We start from the raw sequence: 25,561 nt of genomic DNA on the forward strand, positions 1-25,561 counted from the left end.
AATAATGGGGATGCGAATGAGCTCTGTGTGTGTGTGTGTGTGTGTGTGTGTGTGTGTAACGGACAGAGATGCACGCACGCCAAATCATTGCTTGGATGTGTGGCGTGTAGTGAAGTGTATAAACCCTTGAATCAATAGCTGTAACTTAACTAAGCTTGCCTTTGCATTTATGGGTGTTCCTTTAAGAACAAATTTAAGTGCTATTTTCTTTTCTTTTTTTTTTGGGGGGGGGGGGGGGGGGGGGGGGGGATTACTGCAAAATAAACTTGTCATGCCCAGAAGAAACATTTCCAAATACACAACAATGTCACATAAAAGTTGAAAAAACACAAATGTCTTTTTACTCCAAAAGTATAACTGGGCAACATTTGCAAATCTAATCATCTTACGTACAGCTAAAATGACTTTTTTTTTGCCTCCTTTGAGCATATACAAAAATTAAAAGCCGATTTTGGAGACAAATATTTTTTAGGAACATATCTATTTCGTAACTGATCATAATTGGGACATTCCATTATAAAATGAAACTCATCACCAATCACAGACATGTTACAAAACTTACAAAGCCGTAACTCTCGTGGTATGCCTTTGTGTCTCCCTGTTTCTATTTCCAGCTTATGATTACTACTTCGAAATCTGAAGAAGCTGATAACGTAATTATCAGGCATTTGACTTATATATTTTTCTCTACCAAATCCACTTTTGAAATTTCGATAAAACAAACATTTACTACTTGCCTCTAGAGTATGTCTCCATAGATTTTGAAAACTATCTCTCAATGCAATGTTGACATTCTTGCAGAAAGATTCCCTTTCCAAGAAGAATTGAGTATCCCAAACACAGTCATACCCTGCTTCTATTAAAATTTGTCTGATACAACTCATCCATTTTGAAGAATAAATACCATTTCGATAAATAAACGCACCATAGATGGTTGATTTTTCTTCTTTTTTCTTCTTTCGTTTTTCCTCTTCTTTGTTTCTTTTTTTTTCTGTCAATAAGAAATAATTCTTTTTGATCGAGAAAATGCAGGTAGAATGCAAAATGGTTTAGCAGTGATTCATTTCTCTCTGCATGAAGGAATAATTGACCAGAAAGATCGGTTACCATAACTGTGTTATTATGCGTGTCATTTCTTCTCCACCTGTCGGTTTTTGTCTGTCTTGAAACTTGTATTGCATTGTATTACTCTTTTTTGTCACAACAGATTTCTCTGTGTGAAATTCGGGCTGCTCTGCCCAGGGAGAGTGCGTCGCTACACCGAGAGCGCCATCTCTTCCACCCCCTCCGTCCTGCCTGCAGTTTTATTTGTTTTCATATCGAAGTGGATTTTTCAACAGAATTATCCTTTTATTGCCATGGGTTCTTTTACGTGCGCTAAGTGCATGCTGCACTCGGCTTATTGCCTTATCCGAATGACTAGCGTCCAGACCACTACTCAAGATGGGGAGAAATTACTGGCGACTATGGGATTCGAACCAGTGCGCTCAGATTCTCTCGCTACCTTGGCGGATGCGTTACCTCTTGGCCACCACTCCACGTCTGATGACATGATGTCGGTCACCACCACGCTAAAGGTCACAGTCAAGTCACAGCAGGAGACATGCTTTATGTAACTTGATCTTCGTTTGGGATTTTTTTTTTTTTTTTTTTTTTTTCAATCCTGCTTTCCTACCAAATGTCAGACCCCAGTGTGTAGCAGTCGATACAGTGTCTACAGAGAACAACGGTCCGTCGATACATAATATAGAGACGGGGCTTACGACACAGTCTCTGGTCGTTCCCTACTTGGTTGCTACCTGTGGTTACCTGATGCTTTCGTCAAGTCAGAACTGCGGCCTGTTGCTATGAGGGCTGCTGCTACGTATACGTGTGTGTGTGTGTGTGTGTGTGTGTGTGTGTGTGTGTTGAGGAATGGGCGACGATGGTCCAGTTGCTCTGTACGTGGCTGTGGTCAGCTGCCACACCACACTGCTGTTTCCTGTGTCTGTGTTTTCAACAAACATGATTATTCAGAGAAACACCAACGCCGCTATATACAACCGATGCCGTGTCCGTGTGTGTCCTTTATATAGATTTTGAGCTGGAAAAGTGCCAGTGCTTTGTTGTTATTTTCCGAAGAGCTCAGCTCTGGTTTGTTTAGAACTATGCGTGTTAGAGTTCATGAGAGTGAGTGAGGGGGTGATGGTGAGTTTTAACGACCTATTGGCGACCTGCCCTTACAGGTCAAGTTGTTCGTGGCTGTGGTCTTTCTCCGTGCAGGGTGGTGTGGTCGAGGCGTTGGTCCTGAATGCTGTTGATAGTGTTTGAGAGATAGATGGATTACTCGACAAGTTTATTTGTTGGTGTCTCCTCTCTTAATATTGTTATTTATTTATTTATTTATCTTTTTTTCTTCTTTCATTATTTTTTTTTAATTCTTTTTTTTTTCTTCTTTCTTTCTTTTTTTTTCTTTAATAGAGATCTGTTTATTTCTTCTCAAATTAGTTCAGTCTCTCAGAGGCATGGGAGAACGCTGTTGTTGATTCCCTTAACCGAGTATGTGTACAGGGTCAGTTTTAAGCCACGAGGATTTAGGGGAATGATATGCTTTAGAGTATTATTTGGCTTTAAGAGAAAGAGAGAAAGTGCTTTTTTACGAAAGGATTCTCTCTCTCTCTCTCTCTCTCTCTCTCTCTCTCTATCTATCTATCTATCTATCTATCACACAGACACGCACGCACACACACACACACACACACACACACACACACACACACACACACACACACACACACGCACGCACACCGCACCACACCACACCACACCACAAACTGTATAAATACTCACACACATCCCTCCCATCACATTCTTTACTTTCTCCAACAACCCACCACCCACCATCCTTGGCCCCCTTGTTTTTCCTCCATCTCCCTCCCTCTGTCTCCTGTTCATCATCTGTACGACAGCTTCATTATCGGATCAGTCCGCTCCTGGCACGGTGCCTTTCGGAACAGGAGACTTATTGGTGTTCTCGATGTCAACCTCTACAAGGTACTCTAGTTCTGATGATGTCAGTGTTCAGTGAGGAATGTGGCAGAATGGTTAACACGCTTACCTGCCAATAGAGTGTCTGTCCGTGAGAGTCTGGGTTCGAACCCCGGTCTTGCCCTCTCTCCTTTAACCTCTCAGCTTCCACACCTGTTGCTGAGGAGAAAGAGGGGGAAGAATTGTGTTAATGTCCTCTCGTACATACTGGTGACTGTAGATATTAAAATGTTGTGGGGTTTTTTTGCATCTGAATACTACCATTAAAAACCAAAAAAAAAAAAAAAAGGTATGAGTGGAAGAGGGAGACATACAGTGAGTTGTGAGAAACAGGGAAGATGGAGGATGGGAATCACAGATGATCAGGAAGAAGGTGGCAGAATGGTTAAGACGCTCAGCTGCCAATACAGAGAGTCCGTGAGGGTGTGGGTTTGAATCCCGCTCTTACCCTTTCTCCCAAATTTGACTGGAAAATCAAACTGAGCGTCTAGTCATTCGGATGAGACGATAAACTGAGGTCCCTTGTGAAGCACGCACTTGGCGCACTGAACAAGAACCCGTGGAAACGTTACTGTTGTCCTCTGGGCAAAAGTCTGTAGAAGAAATCAACTCTGGTAGGTACACATATACATTATGCATGCATTCAAGGCCTGACCAAAGCGCGTTGGGTTGTGGTGCTGGTCAGGTATCTGCCTGCAGCAGATGTGGTGTAGCGTGTATGAATTTGCCTGAACGCAGTGGCGCCTCCTGGAGAACCTGAAAGTGAAACGATGTCAGCTTTCATGCGTTAATCGCTCTGGTGGTGTCAGTGCACTGTTAGCAAAGTGAGAGCTCTATTAGCAGTGGTTTCTCCGTTGCAATTGGAAATCATTTAAAACTTAGTCTTTTGTGAAAGACGATGACTCTCAAACTAGGACGCAAAGTTGCACTGGCTTTTAGTGCTGCAGCCTTGGGGGTCAATTGGTCTTTGGGAACCATCCCGACGCAGACTGTCCTGAAAACCCTTGGCCGAGAGAGTGGGGTTGTAACGTGGGCAAAACACTTTCACTATTATCAGATTCTAGCCCAGTTAGTCGGGACAGCAGTTGCCTCCTCTGCTGTTATGATGGTCATAGTCGGACACGACTGACTGTCATACATTAGATCAGTGCAAGAGAGGTCCACTCTCCTCGCTGACCCACCATGCTGATCGCCTTGGGACGCATCACCTCAGGTGGATGCCGGCAGTGGACCCACCGCCTTGAGCAGAGAGGAGTGGGAATCCTGAGGCTGGCTGTGAGTCAGCTAGCCGCCATCTTAATTAAGGGAAGCGATCGCTCTGATGTAAAAAGAATCCACCTATTTTTATTGTCAATGAGGAGACCGCGTGTCGGTTGGCACTTGTTTTCCAGCGATCGCCTGTCACTGCCTCTCTGTCTGAGCCTCTCTACCTGAGCTGGCAATTCCGTTGTAGTTGAAAATTACCTTGGTTAATATGTCCATACAACTGGGAGAGAGGGAGGGGGGAGAGAGAGAGAGAGAGATGGTGGCAAGCGCGCGCGCGCACACACACACATACACGCGCACACACACACACACACACACACACACACACACACACACACACACACACACACACAGCGAGCTCGGTGGCTGGACCCGATTATCAATAACTTTATCCGGTCAATCGTTTGATCCCAGCCAAACTCTAGTATGGGGTTTCCAGGCCCCAACAGCCTGACACAGTTCCCTGGCTGTACTTATAAAACGTGGTGGGTTCTTGTCACTTGGACAAACCTACAAGATGGTTTTGTGTCTTCTTGTGTATTCAGCAGCTTTGTTAATTAAGACGAACTTCGTTCGCTCCTTCGTTTCATATCAGTGGGCGTTTGTGTTGAAAACAGACCGTGGGGGTGCAGGAGTGTGTGTGTGTGCGCGCGCGCGCGTGTGTGTATGTGTGCGTTCGTGTGTGTGTGTGTCTTAATGTGTATATGTCTGCGTGCGTGAATGAGACAAAATAACGTCCTCTCACGAAACTAACGAAAGCCATACATCTATATTTAAGCTAGCTGCTTATTCATGTTTTCACTTTCGTGACCCACATTGTAATCAAACTGCTTTTTTTTTTCTTCTTCTTCTTCTTTTTCTTTTGTCCCCGTCTCCCCTCTACATGGAAAAGATAACATAAAAAATGGGTCCCCCAAAAAAAGTTTAAAAAAAAAAAAAAATTTTAAGTTGTCACGTTCAGTTGTGTGAATGTCTATCAGTTGGTCGAGTTCCGGCTGAATAACCACTGCAGTTTCGTAATGTAAAGATTCAGCCACATTTGATCGTTTGGCTGCGAAATCGATTTCTTATGAAAAGGCCGGTGGATATAATTATTATGACAGTAAGCACGCTCACTCGCTACCTCCTCTTCTCTGTCTCTCCCCCTCCCTTCAAATCTGTCTCTCCTCCCCACCCTCTTCCTTCTCTGTTCCCTCCCCCTCTTTGTCTCAGTCTCATTCTGTTTCTCTGTCCCTTCCCTTCTCTCTCTTTGTCCCAGTTTCTCTCTCCCTCTCTCACAGCTCTCTCTCTCTCTCTCTCTCTCGCTTTGTGTTAGTGTGTGCCTGCCTCTCTCTCTCTCTCTTTCTCTTTCACCCCTCGATGTGGTCTCTCTCACATAAAAAAAAAGAAAAGAAAAAGGAAAAAAAACGTCACGTCAGCACCACAACTATCCACTGTGTTGACAGTGTACACCTGTAATTTTCTGTTCGCGCGCGCACACACACACACACACACACACACACACACACACACTGTGTAAGACTGTGTTTGTGGGGTAAGACCTGCCTGTGCCTGGGACGGACGGCCTCAGTGAGGGTGACAGTCCTCACTCCAGAAAAAAGGGGGAGGTGCCCCGCTAAAGGAAGTGTGTGTGTGTGTGTTCATGTACACAGGGGAGAGAGGTGTTTTGTGTGCTGTTGTAGTAGTGTTGTTGACGGTGACAACACAACAGTCTTGTCAGTGTCTGTGTGTGTGTGTGCGTCGTGTCTTCCTACTGGACAGCATGACTGTGCGGTTATGAAGCGGTAGTTCTGAAGAGTGGGCATCGAGGTTTTGTAACCATGTGCCGAGACTGTGAGATCTGTTTGTGTTTATGCCGGGGATACTGGACCTAGAAGGCGTGTTGAGCAAGTACAACGCTGGTGTGTGTGTGTGTGAATTTGAGAGGGCAGGAGGAGGGGGTGGGGGACGGGACAGTGGTTCAGTTTGGACGTAGGTGTCGTTGGTGGAGTGTGTGGAGCGGGAAGCTGCGTTTTTCATGCCACATACCCTTTTTTTTCCTTTTTTTCTTCTTCTTCTTTTTTTTTTTTTTTCCCGCGTCATGTTATACGAGTGAGGATTATTTCAACGAGTTACGAAGATTTCTTTCTTTCTTCTCCCCCCCCCCCACCCCCCTTTGAGAGGGGGCGGGGGGCGGGACAGTGGTTCAGTTTGGACGTTGGTGGAGTCTTGTCAGTGTATGTGTGTGTGTGTGCGTCGTGTCTTCCTACTGGATAACATGACTGTGCGGTTATGAAGCGGTAGTTCTGAAGAGTGGGCATCGAGGTTTTGTAACCATGTGCCGAGACTGTGAGATCTGATTGTGTCTATGCCGGGGATACTGGACCTAGAAGGCGTGTTGAGCAAGTACCACGCTGGTGTGTGTGTGTGTGTGAATTTGAGAGGGGAGGAGGGGGGTGGGGCGGGGCGGGACAGTGGTTCAGTTTGGACGTTGGTGGAGTGTGTGGAGCGGGAAGCTGTGTTTTTCATGCCACATACCCTGTTTTCTTTCTTTTTTTTCTTCTTCTTTTTTTTTTTTTTTTTTTTTTCCGCGTCATGTTATACGAGTGAGGATTATTTCAACGTGTTACGAAGATTTTTTTCTTCTTTTTTTCCCCCCTTTCTTTTTGTCTAGTTATAGAAGTGTTGTTATCGTTTCCGTATTTCGTCGGTATGAAGAACGACTGAGTGTTTGTTGGACAATCACTGCCTTTGAAACTGTAGGACACAAAGCTTTGATCACGTGAACGCAGGAGTGCTGTACTGTGAAGAATGTTAGGTGAAGAAGAAAAAAAAGATTGTAGTTTGGGAAAACTCGAGTCCTTTTTTTTTTCTCTCTCTCTCTCTGCAGGATTGTGTTGGTTCTCATTTTGTTGAGGAATGGAGGCGAAATGTGTTTCGGTGATCTGGAAGGGATTTTGTTGTTGTTGTTGTTAATTTGTAACGTTGTGTAACAATCGTCATTGGTGCTCTGTTCCTTCCTCTGTCTCCACCTCTCCCCAACGCCCCTGTGCACGTATGTTTGTGTGTGTGCGCGCGCGTGCTTGTGTGTATATCCCTCAGTCCCACCCTGCCTTCGTTTCTCATAACCTCCCTCACACGGGGGAATATTCCTTTGTTGGATCGTCAGAGAGAGAGAGAGAGGCCCAGACCGAAAAGTGGCGTTCACTGATAACAATGAAAACAAAAACAAGAAAACGGAAGTGATCTGACTTGTCACTGTCACGTCTCCATGAACATACACTAACTGCGTAACACAAAACTTTCAAGTCAGTATACTGCACCAGCTGTCAACACGAACATGGTATCAATATCATTGAGGGGAAAGGTAATAAACATTTATTGGCCTGCTTTCATCCTACCCTCAAAAAGAATCAGTCTATATAGGGAATACAATAAAAAAAAGAAAAATGAAGAGGAAGAAAGTTGATATATACATATCGCATGACAACAGCAACAACAATGATAAAAACGAAAAAGAACAAAACAGAGAGAGAGAGAGAGAGAGTGTGTGTGTGTGTTCACTGACAAAGAATGAAAACAAAAACAAGAAGACGGAAGAGATCTCGTATTGCCATGTCACTGTGTCATGTCTATGAACGCACATTCCACTGCGCAATAGAAAGATAAAGTCAGCAGGCCTGTACACCACGGGCTGTCAACACGATCACAGTATCAATATCACAGACATTGAAGTCTGTTCCTGTTTTATATAAACTGGTTCAGCCTCACATGACCGTGTGCGGGTTTCGCTGCGTGTTGACACTGTCACGTCTGGAGACATACTACTCACCCCCTCTCCCCCCAAAAAGTAAGGACATAGGGGAAATGAGGGAGAGGTATAGTTGGGGGACAGGTAGTTGGGGGTGGGAGAGTAGGGCAGGGGGCGGTGGTGGTAGCTCTTTGTTGAGCCTTCTCCCTCTACTCTCATCCCACCCCCCCCCCCCACCCTTCCCACCCCAATCCACCTCCTCATAGTCCGGCGTTATTGCATACTTACGTTTTGCCTGGAAAAGGAAAAGGAAGCCCTAGTTTTCTGTCATCTTTTGTCCCCCCCCCCCCCCCCCCAGGAAAAGAAACGTGAGTGATATGGGTGACCTTTTTTTCACTGGGTGCAGGACTGTGCTTGTTGTGTAAGCTTTGGTAACACTGGGTTATTGGGCCTCTTCCTGCCCCAGTCCTTGTCTCGGTTTGTCCATCTGTTTCTGTTTCCGTGTCTGGGTGTCCGATTCTCTTTCTCTATATCTCCGTGCTTATGTATCTCGCTGTATCCCCCCTGTCTCTCTGTGTCTGTCTGTCTGTCTGTCTGTCTCTCTCTCTCTCTCTCTCTCTCTCTCTCTCTCTCTCACACACACACACACACACACACACACACACACACACACACACACACACACAAGTTGAGATTGGTGGGGACAGTTCAAGGCACCCGATGGCCTGTACTACCTCCTGCTAGGTTTATGTACTGTGTCTTCTCACCGAGAATCTTGTGCTGTGGGATCAACTGGCTGCTTATGTGGAGTCACCAAGATACCTGTGTGTGTGTGTGTGTGCGTCTGTGTGTCTGTGTTTGGGTCTGCGTGCATACGCACGGAGAAAGAGAGTAATATCCCTATCATGGAGTTAAGTTGTTTATTGATCGCAACAACAGCAACAAAAAAGTCGCCAGTACTTGTAACTGGCCATTAACAAGGCTACATGTTAAACAGTGTAACGGTTCGCCTGCATCCGTCACTGTGAGATGTGTCTCTGTGATCACTGAGGGAGCGGACTCACGTGTGGTAGAGGAAAAAACACACCAATAAAAACCAACACACTGTGAATGACGCTAAATGGACTGATAGCATTGTATGCGACCAGTTGTCAGATGTTAAACGAAGAGTGTTGACTACCCTGCGTTGGACTGTGGTGTGTTGAAATCGTACGTGTTGCCTCCGAGAACCCGGAACTGACTTTTGAACAATACAGTTTGTGTGTGTGTGTGTGCGTGCGTGTATCCATGTGCGTGTCCGTGTGTGTCCATGCGCGCGCCGTCGTATCCTGAATGCTTCGTCGCTGTTATTCAGGTACGTCCGTGAAGCACGCCTTGAAGTGTCTTCTTTTTCACCGTAGAGCTTGAGGAAATACACGCGGGCAAGTCGAGTCTGCTCGCTGTCCACTCTGCTACTGGATGTGTAGTGCTACTGAGACTGCAGGAGTCCGACGCACAACGAGAGCAGAAATTAGTATGTCTGTGGGTTACCCGAGGACCTGGGACGTTGCTACTAGTTAACATCGATGCTGGTTTTGAAAAAAAAAAAAATCTTCAACTGTTCAACAGTACACATGAATGACAACGACAAGCAAAGACAACAGAGCGTCGACAAGCTCGCTCCTATCCTGTATACTGTGCTCCCGCGTGGCACCTTGTTTTCACTTCAGCATCGCCACAGCTGACCCCCCCTGTCCGTGTGGTGTAGTGTCGTAGCCCCCCGATCTCTCCCTCTCTCTCTCTCTCTCTCTCTCTGTCAACCATCATGGAATCACCAGACATCGATGAGGAGTACTTCAAGGTGGGCCCCATGTTACGAGACTTGAAGAAGGGCGGCGGCAGGGCGGGGCCGTCTCCGGCCGGGTGTCAGAACGGCGACAGTCACGGCCCTCGGGGCAGCAGCAGCAGCAGCAGCATCAGGTCGCTAGGCTCGTCCAGCAGCAGTAGCAGTGGTGGTGGAGGTGGTGGGGTCAGCATTCAGAGCGGAGACATCGTGTTGCCCACGTCAGGGGGTGAGTTGCTTGATGGCAGTGCGGGAGGGGGGGGGGTAGATGCGTGGAGAGGTGGAAGGGGAGGTGTTGGGGGAGGGGGGGGGGGGCTGACTGGCTGGCTGAGGGTTCAAGAGCAGAGTGACAGTTCTTTCGTGGGGAGGTGCGTGTGAAGCCTGACTTTTCTCTGACTTGGTCTATCAGTCGGTCGATCGGTCGGTCGGTCTGTCTGTCTGTCTGTCTGTCTGTCTCTCTCTCTCTCTCTCTCTCTCTCTCTCTCTCTATATATATATATATATATATATATATATATATATATATATATACATATATATATATCTATCAGAATTTGTATCTGTGTGGATGGATGGCTGGCTGGCTAGCTCTCTCTCTCTCACTCTCTCTCTCTCTCTCACTCTCTCTCTCTCTCTCTCACTCACTGTCGAGCAGTCTCCCTCCCCCTTCTCCTTGTGTCTTTCGCTGTTTGTGTTGGTTTGTGTGTGTCCTTAAAAATATCACGCAGACACTAAGAATACCCAGTTTATTCCTCCCAGTCCACAGCAGGGGAGCCTTTACCAAGCATGACATCACTGTTGCCTGAACTAAAAAGATAACACACACACACACACACACACACACACACACACACACACACACACACTACGTAACTTGAAAAGCTACAAAACCTGGGTCAGTGTTTGCTCGCGAAATATTTTTTTTTAAGTTAAACGATCTATTGGCTTCTGACTTAAGGTCAAGCTGGGGACTTGGTGGTACATGGTAGAGAGAGAGAGAGTGTGTGTGTGTATTTATATATATATATATATATGTGTGTGTGTGTGTGTGTGTGTGTGTGTGTACCTATGTTTGTGTGTGGGTGTGTATATGTGTGTGTGTGTGTGTGTGAGTGCGTGCACGCGCTCGTGTTTGTGTGTGTGTGTGTGTGTGGAGTGCGTCAGTGGCTTCATGACGCCACTGGAGCTCAACGTCAATGGCAGACGGCTGAAAGTTATGCAGCGTGATTTCCAACCGAACCTGATTTACAGTGCTTGGATAGTGCAGGTGTGAGCCTCCGTAGCTGATGACCAGCGGGGGATTGTTTTGTGTTATCAAGATATCGAGTAACTTGATCCGTGCTTCACTCTGTGTGTGTGTGTGTGTGTGTGTGTGTGTGTGTGTGTGACTCTCTCTCTCTCTCTCCCTCTCTCCCCTCATCCATCCCTTCTCCAGCTCTGTGTTAAAACTATGCAGTGGGGATGGTCAGTTATCGTGTGTCTGAGCGAAGTGAGACAACTACAACACACGGAATGCCTGAAGCGCAGTCTGTTTCTATGACGCGGTGCGTGGCTCATGTCTTCGCGCACACGACGGTGTAACGGATAAATAGCAAACATGCTGTTCACTGCAACGCAGGTGAAAACGGTCATGCACGCAAAAGCCCACTAGTGTCCAGCATACGAGTGAGTATCGGAGTCGCAGAAGAAGACTGCCATGTGCAACGTCATTGAGGTCTACACTGACCGTGTAGGAAACCAAAGTGAAACAGATTTTTTGAACGCGGAAGTACATAACGCAGATTAGAACGGCTAACTGGAATGTACTTACGTAGAGTTTATTGTTGCACAAGTTGGTGTAACAAAGCAGTATATTACTGTGCAGTGCAGTGCATTGAATCTCCCCCCCCCCCAACCTCTCTCTCTCTCTCTCTCTCACGCGCGCGCGAGCACACACACACACACGCACGCGCGCGCATACACACATACACCCCCACCCCCGCCACCCCACCTTCGCCATCACCACCATATAAACAAAACCATCACTTTTCCCACACAGTAACACTAGTAACAACACTCCCCCCCCCCCCCCCCCCCCCCCCCCCCCCCCCCCCCCATCTCCCACATCATCAAACGAACAGTCAACAAAACCAACGACACACAACGCGCTCTGTTTACTATCCATCACTACTACCAAAACAGAACGAAAAGTGGGCTGCTGTTGTGGTGGTGGTGGTTTTTCCGACCCCCCCCCCCCCCCCCCCCCCGACCACCAAGTCATTTACAGCTTAGTCTTGTGAAGGACTATGACTCTCAAACTTGGAGGCAAGATTGCACTGGCTGTTAGTGCTGCAGCCTTGGGGGCTAATTGGCCTTTGGGAACCACCCCTACGCCGAAACCTTCTTGGCCGAGAGAGTGGGGATGTAACACTCTCCACTACAATCAAATTCTAGCCCAGATATTTGGGACTGTCTCCTCTGCTGTTCTGATGGTCATAGTCGGACACGACTGACTATGATACATAATCTGATAGCCTAGCGTTGAGCCTGTCCCAGTATGTATATGTCGTTAATTCCCAATGTTCTTTGCCTGCAGTCTGATAGCCTAGCGTTGAGCCTGTCCCAGTATGTATATGTCGTTAATTCCCAATGTTCTTTGTCTGCAGGCTCCACCCACCTGATGGACACCCTGGACGACCTCCCGCCCGGCATTGGGCAGTACGACGACTTCCACACCATCGACTGGCTGCGCGACATCGCCCGGGACCGTATGCGGCACCGGCACATCGTGAAGAAGCGGCAGGACGGCTGGTGGGAGCAGCTGAAGAGTGCCCACGACGCCTGGTCCGGCTGGGTCTGCGTCTTCCTCGTGGGGTTGGCCGCTGGTCAGTGTCTCTTTTTTTTTTCTTTTGTGTGTGTGTGTGTGTTTCTTTGCTGTTGTATTAGTTTGTTTTGTGTTGTTCGTTAAAAGAGGTTGTGTTCTTTTTACGAAATAATGATTGAATAAAAGATCGATCGATCGATCAGTCAATCTCTCTCTCTCTCTCTCTCTCTCTCTCTCTCTCTCTCTCTCTCTCTTCATTATCTGTCTCCCCCTTCTCTCTCTCTCTCTCTCTCTCTCTCTCTCTCTCTCTCTGTCTCTCTCTCTCTCTCTCTCTCTCTCTCTCTCTCTCTCTCTCTTGAGGAATATTCGAGAATCATTTATTAAGCCTAAATATTATAGACAACCAAATATGTTTAAATTGAACCTGTTAATGTCTCCAACCTCCTGTGAAGTTGTTAGAAACCTTGCTATGTATTTATATATAAAGCTTTTTAAGTCCGAGAAACTATTACGTCATGAAAACACTGTTTCATAGCTAGGCTAGTTTTCATTTGGAACTTATGTTATATTGAGTTTTCTATGTATGTTGTATTATGTGAGTTGTTTTTTTGTTGTTGTTGGGGGTTTTTGTTGTTTTTTGTTTTGTTTTGTTTTTGTTGTTTTTTTCATTGTATTCTGTTCACATACCCCCTTATAAGGGGCCTTGGCCTATATGAATAAATCCTCCCTCTCTCTCTCTCTCTCTCTCTCTCTCTCTTTCTCTTGTCATTATCTGTCTCCCCCTTCTCTCTCTCCCTCTCTCTCTGTCTCTCTCCCTCTCTATCTCTCTCTCTCTCTCTTGTCATTATCAGTCTCCCCCTTCTCTCTCTCCCTCTCTCTCTGTCTCTCTCTCTCTCTCTCTCCCTCCCTCTCTCTCTCTCTTGTCATTATCTGTCTCCCCCTTCTCTCTCTCCCTCTCTGTCTCTCTCCCTCTATCTCTCTCTCCCTCTCTCTCTCTCTCCCTCTCTCCCTCTCTCTCATCATTATCTGTCTCCCCCTTCTCTCTCTCCCTCTCTCTCTGTCTCTCTCCCTCTCTATCTCTCTCCCCTCCCTCTCCCTCTCTCTTGTCATAATCTGTCTCCCCCTTCTCTCTCCCACTCTCTCCCCCCCTCTCTCTCTCCCTCTCTCTCCATCTCTTTCTCTGTGTCTGTCGTCATTATCTGTCTCCCCCTTCTCTCTCTCCCTCTCTCTCTCTCTCTCTCTCTCTCTCTCTCTCTCTCTCTCTCTCCCTCTCGTCATTATCTGTATCCCCCTTCTCTCTCACCCTCTCTGTCTCTCTCCCTCTCTATCTCTCTCCCCTCCCTCTCTCTGTCTCTTGCCATAATCTGTCTCCCCCTTCTCTCTCCCACTCTCTCCCCCCTCTCTCTCTTGTCATAATCTGTCTCCCCCTTCTCTCTCCCACTCTCTCCCCCCCCCCCCCCCTCTCTCTCTCTTGTCATAATCTGTCTCCCCCTTCTCTCTCCCACTCTCTCCCCCTCTCTCTTTCTCCCTCTCTGTCTCTTCTCATAATCTGTCTCCCCCTTCTCCCCACTCTCTCTCTCCCTCTCTCTCTCTCTCCATCTCTCTGTCTGTGTCTGTCGTCATTATCTGTCTCCACCTTCTGTCTGTCTATATCTGTCTCTGTGTCTCTCTCTTGTCTCTATGTCCCTTCTCTCCCTCTCCCTCTCTGTCTCTCTCTCCATCGTCCCACTTCCTTTTCTCTTTCTCTTTCTCTCTCCCTCTCTCTCCCTTCCTCACACACACACACACACACACACACACACACACACACACACACACACACACACACACGGCGTTTGCACACGCGCGCGTGCGCACCCATACATATAACATATTGGAATTGGTAACGCCCACTGCTTACTTGTGTCGCTTCCATGTCACCAGATTCAGTCCACCTCCTTTCTCCCTTCCCCCTTCCAGCCTGTCAGACCAAGCCAAACTCTTCATTTACGACGGCAATCGATCAGCAAGGAACATGCTTGCTTACGTCCTGCCCTCGCCCTACAGGGGATCTGAAGAAGCAAAGTGTATATTGTAAACTGCGTGTGGCTCATATATAAACAGTAAAGAGTGGTAACTCTCTCCGCGGTCCGCGGACAAAGGACACAAGTTTTGTGTGTGTGTGGTTTTGTGTGTCTGTGTGTCTGTGTGTGTGTGTGTGTGTGTGTTTGCCTGTGGCACACCTTGCTGTGTGTGAAAACGAATCCAGCGCTCGTGCCACGTGCCTTTGTGGTACGGAAGAGAGGTTTCAGCTTCTTATTAAGCGCGAGAAAGAAAAAAAAGAGAGAGAAAAAAAAAACCGTGGATTTCCACATTGATTGTCATTGTTTTTTATGCGGACTTGGTAGATATTTCAGATAGCACCATTTACTATTTCTGTTCTGTGATTGAGAGAAACCCTGTTCCCCCCCTCTCTCTCTCTCTCTCTCTCTCTCTCTCTCTCTCTCTCTCTCTCTCTTGTTGTGTTAGTGTGTATGTGTTTTGTCCTTCACCCTCTCAGAAAGGCATGCAGATTTATACAGATGCATGCATTCTCAAACAGGTATCGTATGCACGAACATATACTTCTTGATACATACGGGCAACAGGTGTGCACTCGCTTTCTCTCTCTCTCTCTCTCTCTCACTCTCCCCCACCCAACTCTGAAGTAATGACAGGGTTGCAAATGCGCATGCATGCACACGAGCATTGCATACAACACAAACACACCTTACCTGGCCCCCTCGGCCCACACACGCGCGCGCGCGGGCGGACGTCAGAACAAGCTTCAGGAGAGAAAGAGTTATGCGTCACGGCATAAGCTCGTAAGCTCAACAGGAGGAGAGAGAGACACCAGACTGCAAGCTTGCTGTGATGTCTGCAGCAACGGCCGTTCTTTCCCGGAAGATGCACAGAGCAGAGGTAGAGAGCACTTCTCGTCGGACTTGAAGGAGATTTGTTCCCCTTTCCCTTTTGCCCCGTTGAACGTAGAATTTGAAAAGCCATAGACGTGCCCTTTCAGGATCTCCTCCCCGTTACCATCCCTTTCACCCACCAATTCCTCAATTAGCAAAATCTGGAAAACAAAGACTGCAAGACGCACGGTGGCTATAGCAAGGTAACTTCAGACGGGTTACCTAACACCAGCCTTGGCCAAAGGATTTTCTTCCCTTTACCTCAGCCTCTGTCTCTCTCTTTCTTTCTTTTTTTTTTTCTTTTTTTCTCTTTTTCTTCCAATTTTTTCTTTTTCTTTTCTCTCTCAAAATTCTCTCTCAAAATAGCTTGCAGCAATAATTCGTTCGTCAGCGATGCATTCATTACCGTCGTCATGCAAACGTGTATCACCATTGTGCTACTACCTTCTTTTTTTTCTTTTTGTTTTTGTTTTTTTGATCGGGTTACTGCCCTTTCTAGCCTCTATTTCCTGTCGACTGCTTCCTCGTTGCAGGCTGAAAACCCCCAGGACTTGGGAAGAGAGACTGAAGAGCGCGTGCTGGAGGTTCGGGGTTGTAGTAATCAGAGAAACTTGAAAGCCAGAAACAAGGTGGTTGTTTTTTTTAGGGAAAGGGGGGTTGACACTGTCGCAGCGGCGTGATCGATTTTGTCAAGTTCACCTCATGCGTGAGTGGAATACTTTATCATGTCTCCCCTTCTGTGTGCCCCCTTTTGTGGCACGTCCCCTACTCTGTCGGTCTCTGTCTCTCTCTCTCTCTCTCTCTCTCTCTCTCTCTCTCTCTGTTTCCCCCACTCTCTCGCTCTCTTAACCGCCCTCCCCCCCCTCCCTTTCTCTCTCTGTCTACCACCCTTTCTCTCCCCCACCCTCTCTCTCTCTCTCGGCTGTCTACCCCCCTTCTCTCCCCCACCCTCTCTCTCTCTCTGTCTAGCCCCCTCTCTCTGGCCCCCTTTCTCTCTCTCTTTCTCTCATCCCTCTCTCTCATCCCCTCTCTCTCTTTCTCTCTCCACCCACCTCCTAAGTTCGAGCTGCAGCTCGAGCTGCAAACGCGCAGGCATTTACACAACCACAGCTCGCTCTCTCTCTCTCTCTCTCTCTCTCTCTCTCTCTCTCTCTCTCTCTCTCATCCCCTCTCTCTCTCTCTGTCTCTCTCTCTCTCTGTCTCTCTCTCTCCCTCCCTCCCTTTTTTCCCCCTCACTCTCACCAACATCCCCCCTCCTCCCCCACCCACCCACCTCCCGTTCCTCCCAGTGTCTCAGTGTATCTGGGGCAAAGGGAAAGTGATGGTGTTATGAGCAAATTGAGATGGTGGCAAAATGACATTTCCATTTTCCCAGGGATTATCTCCGGCCCTCCATTCCAGCCACCACTCAATTTGTTTCCTGTCCACTTGGGCAAAGAGGGAGATTGAGAGAGGTTTTAGATTGGAGCGTTGCACACTGCAGCACATTGGACGGATGGCTTTGTTTTTGGGAGTTTGTTTGCTTCTGGGGTTTTTTTTTTTCTTTTCTTTATTTTTTGTTGGTTTGTTGGGTTATGTTGTTGTTGTTTTTTTAACTCTGAGTCTTTAGTCTTGAGAATGTAAAGAGTGATTCATTTTTTGTAACTCCGAGTCTTTAGTCTTGAGAATGTAAAGAGTGATTCATTTTTTGTAACTCCGAGTCTTTAGTCTTGAGAATGTAAAGAGTGATTCTTTTTTTTTTAATTCTGAGTCTTTAGTCTTGAGAATGTAAAGAGTGATTCATTTTTTGTAACTCCGAGTCTTTAGTCTTGAGAATGTAAAGAGTGATTCTTGTTTTTTTTAATTCTGAGTCTTTAGTCTTGAGAATGTAAAGAGTGATTCTTGTTTTTTTAATTCTGAGTCTTTAGTCTTGAGAATGTAAAGAGTGATTCTTGTTTTTTTAATTCTGAGTCTTTAGTCTTGAGAATGTAAAGAGTGATTCATTTTTTGTAACTCGGAGTCTTTAGTCTTGAGAATGTAAAGAGTGATTCTTGTTTTTTTAATTCTGAGTCTTTAGTCTTGAGAATGTAAAGAGTGATTCATTTTTTGTAACTCCGAGTCTTTAGTCTTGAGAATGTAAAGAGTGATTCATTTCGGGGAAGGAGGCTATTGGCTGATTCCTGTTTGTGTTTGTGAATAAAAAAAATTTGTCTGTGCTTGTTGATTTTATTTTTTTCTGAGCAAACTGTGTAGATTACTTATCGACTTAAAGGTCGGTTTAACAATATTGTCCATTTAGTGATTTTCTTGTATTGTACTTGTATTTATTTCAGATTTTCATCTTTGTTCAGTTTCAGTTTTTCAAGGAGGCATCACTGCATTTGGATAAATCCATATACGCTACACCACATCTGCTAGGCAGATGCCTGACCAGCAGCGGAACCCAACGTGTTTTTCAGGCCTTGAGTGCATGCTTATATATTTGTGTACCAATCAGACTGGATTTCATTTTACACAATTTTGCCAGAGGACAACACTGTCGTTGCCATGGGTTCTTTTTCAGTGTGCCAAGTGTGTGCTGCACATGAGGAGACCTCAGTTTATTGTCTCATCCGAATGACTAGACGCTCAGTTTGATTTTCCAGTCAAACTTGGGAGAAAGGGTAAGAGTGGGATTCAAACCCACGCCCTCACGGACTCTCTGTACTGGCAGCTGAGCGTCTTAACCATTCTGCCACCTTCTTCCTGATCATCTGTGATTCCATCCTCCATCTTCCCGGTTTCCCACAACTCACTGTATGTCTCCCTCTTCCACTCACACCTTTTTTTTATTCATTTGTTTTTAAATGGTAGTATTCAGATGCAAAAACATAGCTCTTTAATATCTACAGTCACCAGTATATACAAGAGGACAATTAAACAAAATTCTTCCCCTTCTTTCTCCTCAGCAATAGGTGTGAAAGCTGAGAGGTTAAAACTGTTGCACATTTCGGGGTCCAGGTTTCAATCCTGGGAGCAGGGCCTGGTGGGTAAAGAGTAGAGATCTTTTTTTCTTTTTTTTCAGTCTCTTAGGTCAGTGGGTGTTTCTACATCAGGCAATGAATGATCAGTTTTGATTCACAGGACAGGGTGTTTTCAGCATGATAATCATTTTTAATTTTAGGCATAACAGACGTAAACAAAAGATCGTGTACACACACCAGCTCTTGATCGTTAATCATCTCTATCATTACTCGTCTCTCATTGCTTGTCTTTTGTTACTATTCAGAAAGTATCTTGAGAACGCTCAGTGTCTTCTAGATCTGCAGAGCGAAACCATCATATCAACACAGGATGTATTGGTGTTCTTGATGGAATGCAGGAACATGGCTGGACTGTGTTGTTCTGCAGAGCTAATGTTTAAGTTCCTTTTCTTGTTGGCAAACATGTCAACAATTTCTCTGTTAAAAATAAGAAACTATTCTTGTATCTTGTATCTGTTTGTGTTGGTGAGAGTATTGGTGTGTGTGTGTGTGTGTGTGTGTGTGTTGTTGTTGTTGTTGTTGTTGTTGTTGCAGGGTCATGTGCTGGCATCATTGACATTGGTGTGTGTTGTTGTAGGGTCATGTGCTGGCATCATTGACATTGGTGTTGGTGTGTGTGTTGTTGTAGGGTCATGTGCTGGCATCATTGACATTGGTGTTGGTGTGTGTGTTGTTGCAGGGTCATGTGCTGGCATCATTGACATTGGTGTGTGTTGTTGCAGGGTCATGTGCTGGCATCATTGACATTGGTGTTGGTGTGTGTGTTGTTGCAGGGTCATGTGCTGGCATCATTGACATTGGTGTGTGTTGTTGTAGGGTTGTGTGTTGGCATCATTGACATTGGTGTGTGTGTGTTGTTGCAGGGTCATGTGCTGGCATCATCGACATTGGCGCCACATGGATGTCGGACTTGAAGGAAGGGGTGTGTCTGGACGCCTTCTGGTTCAACCAGGAGCAGTGCTGCTGGTCTGGCAACTCCACCACCTTTGATGCTGAGGGAGACTGTGACCAGGTACCAAGCTTTCACCTGACTTTGAATGGAAAAATCTTCAGAAAAGATGTGTGCACACGCACTCTCACGGACACACACAGAGGGACGCACATGCACATACACATGCATGCACACACACACACACACACACACATGCGCACGCATGCACACACACACACACACACACACACACACACACACACACACACACATGCTCACACATGCACACGCTGTTTGTCTGTCTGTCTGTATATCTGTCTGTCTGTCTGTCTCTCTCTCTCTCTCTCTCTCTCTCTCTCTCTCTCTCTCATCATTTTGCATATTGTTCAATATCATGATTCTTTTTTATGTCCTTTATTTTTCATTTGTTTTGTTTTTTAGCCTGTGCCTTTTTTCTTAGGTATGAAATCATTTAAAATGACTGTTGTTGGAATGACGGTAATATTTCTATAGGCTTTATTTTACCTTATGAAAGAATTATCAACAAGAGTCCATTGTTCATGTTTATGATGAGATAAAGACTTCCTTCTTTTTCCAGGGAATGCTTGTTTTATCATCTGAACAGCAGTGAAAGTTTTTCTCTGTGTTTAACCAAGTCTAGAACAAAAAACGAAACGGTGTACTGAAACCAGACTCAGACAGTTTTATTGTCTGAATCCAGGTACAGAAATTCCTTCAGCATGTGCAAGCTTTCGAACCTTCTTATTTTCCTTCAGCTCTGTGAAGAGTCATTGGGGTGCCACACAAAATAACTGTTTATGTTAGAACAAAATGTAAATGAACTGAAGCTGAGTGAACAGGCTGAAGAAGACAGAACCAGATGTGTTGAATAGTGTCTGTGCCCAACATTTTTGTTTTGTTTTTTTGTTTTTGTTTTTTTTGCTGCCCCATCATCTGCACCGTTTCAGTGGCATTACTCCCACGCCGCTCATTTAGATTCATCCATACACAGCCACACCCGGGTTCATCCGTCAGTTCCAGTGTCGGCAGTCCACAGGGAACCATTGATGTTAGGTCGCCAGGAGGCCACACACCAGAGGAGACCCTGCACTGCTGCTGAGTCACTTCGGTGGTATTCAGTGGTGCCTGTTCTCATTTAACGTACTTTGGACACCACCTACTAAGCCCCTTGCTAATGACAATAATGGCTTAGTCGCGGAGCCAGACTGAGTGAGCGCCCTCCCAGAGTGGAGACCGCCACCACGTCCCTCAAACAACATACCCCCATGAATCTGCTGACACTGAAGACATTGACAGGACTCACCCCAAGCATGAAAGTGGAGGGGTATCGAAACTGAGGTCACCATGAGAGCAGGGCATGAAAAGCCACAGACTTTGAGACTGTTTTGTTTGTATTGATGATGATGAAGGAGGAGGAGGATGGCGATGACGATGACAATGTTGCTATGGAGGTCCATTTTGGTTTGGGACTGCTTGACAAGGCTGTACTCTACGCTTCCTGTCATAATGATATCCTGTCGTTAACGAGGCCAGAAAGATACAGACACTTGCAGTGTTGATCAGGTAATTAGAGCAACACACCCAAAGACGCATCCTTGAAGTGGATGACACTCGACTGTGTGGTCCCAGTCTCCCCATTGAAGCCCACAGCTCTGTACCCAACATTTGTTCTGATGATGATGTGGAGCATTGGCCCAGTGGTAACACGTCTGCCTGGGAAGCAAGAGAATCTAAGCGCACTGGTTCGAATCCCACAGTCACCAGGATTTTCTCCCCCTGCACTAGACCTTGAGTGGTGGTCTGAACACTAGTCATTTGGATGAGATGATAAACTGAGGTCCTTTGTGCTGCATGCACTCAGCACATGTACAAGAATCTGTGGCAACAAAAGGCTGTCCCAGGCAAAATTCTGTAGAAAAATCCACTTCAATAGGAAATCAAATAAAATTGCAGGAAGAAAAAAAAAAATTTTTAATGGGTGGGGCTCTCAGTGTAGCGACGCACTTTTTCCTTGGGGAGTGCAGCCCGAATTTCACACATAGAAATCTGTTGTGACAAAAAGAATAATACAACAGAATACAGTACAATACAATACAGCACAATACAATACAACAGTGGAGCACCAAAACAGGATGTGCTGAATATTGTCTGTGCCCAACATTGGTTGTGATGAGGATGATGTGTTGTGACAGTGGAACACCTGGCCAGAGCTGATTGGCAGTGTGTCGGGAGCAGGAAGCTACATCATTGGTTACCTGTTGTACATCATCTGGGCCATCGTCTTTGGCCTGCTGGCGGCCATGTTGGTCCGTGTCTTTGCTCCTTACGCCTGTGGCTCCGGTATACCTGAAGTAAGGAGAAAAAAAACACTTTTTCTTCTTTTATCCTATTATTTTTCTTTTTATTCTGCTGCTTCATTGTAAAATTAATTGAAAACTCGATATTATTTTCACATCATTTGAAACTGTAGTGTTGACAATGCACCTAACAAGTGCCTTTGAGAACCTTGTGAGAACCTCTCGTTTGGGCTTTGGAGCATTATAACCTTGGATATTACTGCAATACACTCAGGGCTGAGAATTGAAATGCTTTCAGCACTGGTAAGTCAGTGTATACTCAAATTCAGTTCCAGATTTCCATTTCAGTATGACTCTGCAAAGGAATGTGCAAGATCTGTGTGTTCAGGAAATGCTCAGTGGTAGAAATTGAATTTTCTCTGAAATGCTTTGTGCACATGAGATTTAGCATAGAAATAGATAACAATGAATTTTTCCCGTACATTTCAGTTATAACGATCCTCAGTGGATTCATCAACCAGGGCTACTATCTGTGTTTTTCACTGACAGATCAAAATGATCCTGTATGGGTTCATCATCCGAGGTTACCTAGGCAAGCAGACACTGCTGTCATTAGTGTCTTTGTTTTTCACTGACAGATTAAAACCATCCTGAGCGGGTTCATCATCAGAGGTTACCTGGGCAAGCAGACACTGCTGTCATTAGTGTCTTTGTTTTTCACTGACAGATTAAAACCATCCTGAGCGGGTTCATCATCAGAGGTTACCTGGGCAAGCGGACACTGCTGTCATTGGTGTCTTTGTTTTTCACTGACAGATTAAAACCATCCTGAGCGGGTTCATCATCAGAGGTTACCTGGGCAAGCAGACACTGCTGTCATTGGTGTCTTTGTTTTTCACTGACAGATCAAAATGATCCTGTATGGGTTCATCATCCGAGGTTACCTGGGCAAGCAGACACTGCTGTCATTAGTGTCTTTGTTTTTCACTGACAGATTAAAACCATCCTGAGCGGGTTCATCATCAGAGGTTACCTGGGCAAGTGGACGCTGCTGATCAAGTCGGTGGGCATGATGCTGGCGGTGTCAGCCGGCCTCAGTCTGGGCAAGGAGGGCCCCTTCGTGCACGTCGCCTGTTGCTGCGGCAACATCTTCTCCTACCTCTTCCCCAAGTATGGCCGCAATGAGGCCAAGAAAAGGGAGGTAAGTGTGAGGGATCAATGGACTCGAGACTCCAGGCTAGTTTTTAATGTCCCTGCATAGGTACTGGTTTAATGTCCCAACACAGGTACTGGTTTAATGTCCCAACACAGGTACAGTAATTCACTGTTCAACATGTGCAAATGTTAGAATGAAGAGTAAACGAGAGAAAGGTGTGTATGGAGTTTTGGTTGTTTTCTGTTTTTTGTGTTCCTTTGTAGATTTGATAGTACTTTGTGATTCTGAAGCCATAATGACAGTCGTCTGTGTCTGTGTGATCATGATGGTTGTGGACACTGTGAGACAGTTATTTCTGAACAAAACAGAAAACAAAAGCAAGGGGCTAGACAGGATAGACACCTTTCTGAACAGGTAAAAAGGTGACATAGAACCCAGCATCAGTACTTCAAGCTTTCTTTTGAGAATCAAGAGGTCATATATAAAGATCAAAGTACCCATGCTTGAGAGGATGTATTTTTGTGACATTCTTAGTTGCACAGCAACCATTTTGAAGTCAGATTTCTGTCCTTGACTATGGAACACAATCAGACAAGCAAAAGTTGTGAGAGAAAAGGAAATAGTGAGAAGATGAGATTAATGAATTAACACACCCCTTGTCTAAAAGTTTTTAAGTGTTTTGTTTGTTTGTTTGTTTGTTTTATGAACCCATTTTTTATGTGTTGTTTTTCAGATTTTGTCGGCAGCTTCAGCAGCAGGTGTCAGTGTGGCTTTTGGGGCTCCCATTGGTGGTGTGCTCTTCAGTCTGGAGGAGGTATTGTAGTACTGTTATTGTTGATACTTATGTAGCACCTTTCTTCAGTCATACACCAAAACAGGCTGTCTGTGATACTTATGTAGCACCTATCTTCAGTCATACACCAAAACAGGCTGTCTGTGATACTTATGTAGCACCTATCTTCAGTCACACACCAAAACAAGCTGAGATACTTATGTAGCACCTATCTTCAGTCATACACCAAAACAGGCTGTGATACTTATGTAGCACCTATCTTCAGTCATACACCAAAACAGTCTGTGATACTTATGTAGCACCTATCTTCAGTCATACACCAAAACAGGCTGTGATACTTATGTAGCACCTATCTTCAGTCATACACCAAAACAGTCTGTGATACTTATGTAGCACCTATCTTCAGTCATACACCAAAACAGTCTGTGATACTTATGTAGCACCTATCTTCAGTCATACACCACAACAGGCTGTGATACTTATGTAGCACCTATCTTCAGTCATACACCAAAACAGGCTGTCTGTGATACTTATGTAGCACCTATCTTCAGTCATACACCAAAACAAGCTGAGATACTTATGTAGCACCTATCTTCAGTCATACACCAAAACAGGCTGTCTGTGATACTTATGTAGCACCTATCTTCAGTCATACACCAAAACAAGCTGAGATACTTATGTAGCACCTATCTTCAGTCATACACCAAAACAAGCTGTGATACTTATGTAGCACCTATCTTCAGTCATACACCAAAACAGTCTGTGATACTTATGTAGCACCTATCTTCAGTCATACACCAAAACAGGCTGTGATACTTATGTAGCACCTATCTTCAGTCATACACCAAAACAGTCTGTGATACTTATGTAGCACCTATCTTCAGTCATACACCAAAACAGTCTGTGATACTTATGTAGCACCTATCTTCAGTCATACACCAAAACAGTCTGTGATACTTATGTAGCACCTATCTTCAGTCATACACCAAAACAGGCTGTGATACTTATGTAGCACCTGTCTTCAGTCATACACCAAAACAGTCTGTGATACTTATGTAGCACCTATCTTCAGTCATACACCAAAACAGGCTGTCTGTGATACTTATGTAGCACCTATCTTCAGTCATACACCAAAACAGTCTGTGATACTTATGTAGCACCTGTCTTCAGTCATACACCAAAACAGGCTGTCTGTGATACTTATGTAGCACCTGTCTTCAGTCATACACCAAAACAGGCTGTCTGTGATACTTATGTAGCACCTATCTTCAGTCATACACCAAAACAGGCTGTCTGTGATACTTATGTAGCACCTATCTTCAGTCATACACCAAAACAGTCTGTGATACTTATGTAGCACCTGTCTTCAGTCATACACCAAAACAGGCTGTCTGTGATACTTATGTAGCACCTATCTTCAGTCATACACCAAAACAGTCTGTGATACTTATGTAGCACCTGTCTTCAGTCATACACCAAAACAGGCTGTCTGTGATACTTATGTAGCACCTGTCTTCAGTCATACACCAAAACAGGCTGTCTGTGATACTTATGTAGCACCTATCTTCAGTCGTACACCAAAACAGGCTGTGATACTTATGTAGCACCTATCTTCAGTCATACACCAAAACAGTCTGTGATACTTATGTAGCACCTATCTTCAGTCATACACCAAAACAGTCTGTGATACTTATGTAGCACCTATCTTCAGTCATACACCAAAACAGGCTGTCTGTGATACTTATGTAGCACCTATCTTCAGTCACACACCAAAACAGGA

The 25,561-nt window shown here is 45.4% G+C and overlaps 1 protein-coding gene across 3 annotated transcripts in view; it reads left to right on the plus strand.

Annotated features, from left to right (window-relative positions):
• LOC143284054 (H(+)/Cl(-) exchange transporter 4-like) overlaps positions 1–25,561 on the plus strand; it is a 159,886-nt gene that overhangs the window by 91,594 nt on the left and 42,731 nt on the right. For 2 of the 3 annotated variants that reach the window (XM_076590661.1, XM_076590663.1), the window contains exons 3-7: positions 12,491–12,709; positions 19,447–19,595; positions 21,728–21,886; positions 22,827–23,033; positions 23,722–23,802. In XM_076590661.1, the coding sequence (XP_076446776.1) occupies positions 12,491–12,709; positions 19,447–19,595; positions 21,728–21,886; positions 22,827–23,033; positions 23,722–23,802 (815 nt within the window). Of the gene's footprint in view, positions 1–9,356; positions 10,075–12,490; positions 12,710–19,446; positions 19,596–21,727; positions 21,887–22,826; positions 23,034–23,721; positions 23,803–25,561 lie in introns of those variants that run through there. The other variant, XM_076590662.1, reaches the window with a different exon arrangement.

This window comes from Babylonia areolata, chromosome 7, assembly GCF_041734735.1.
Source record: "Babylonia areolata isolate BAREFJ2019XMU chromosome 7, ASM4173473v1, whole genome shotgun sequence".
NCBI lineage: Eukaryota > Metazoa > Mollusca > Gastropoda > Neogastropoda > Buccinidae > Babylonia > Babylonia areolata.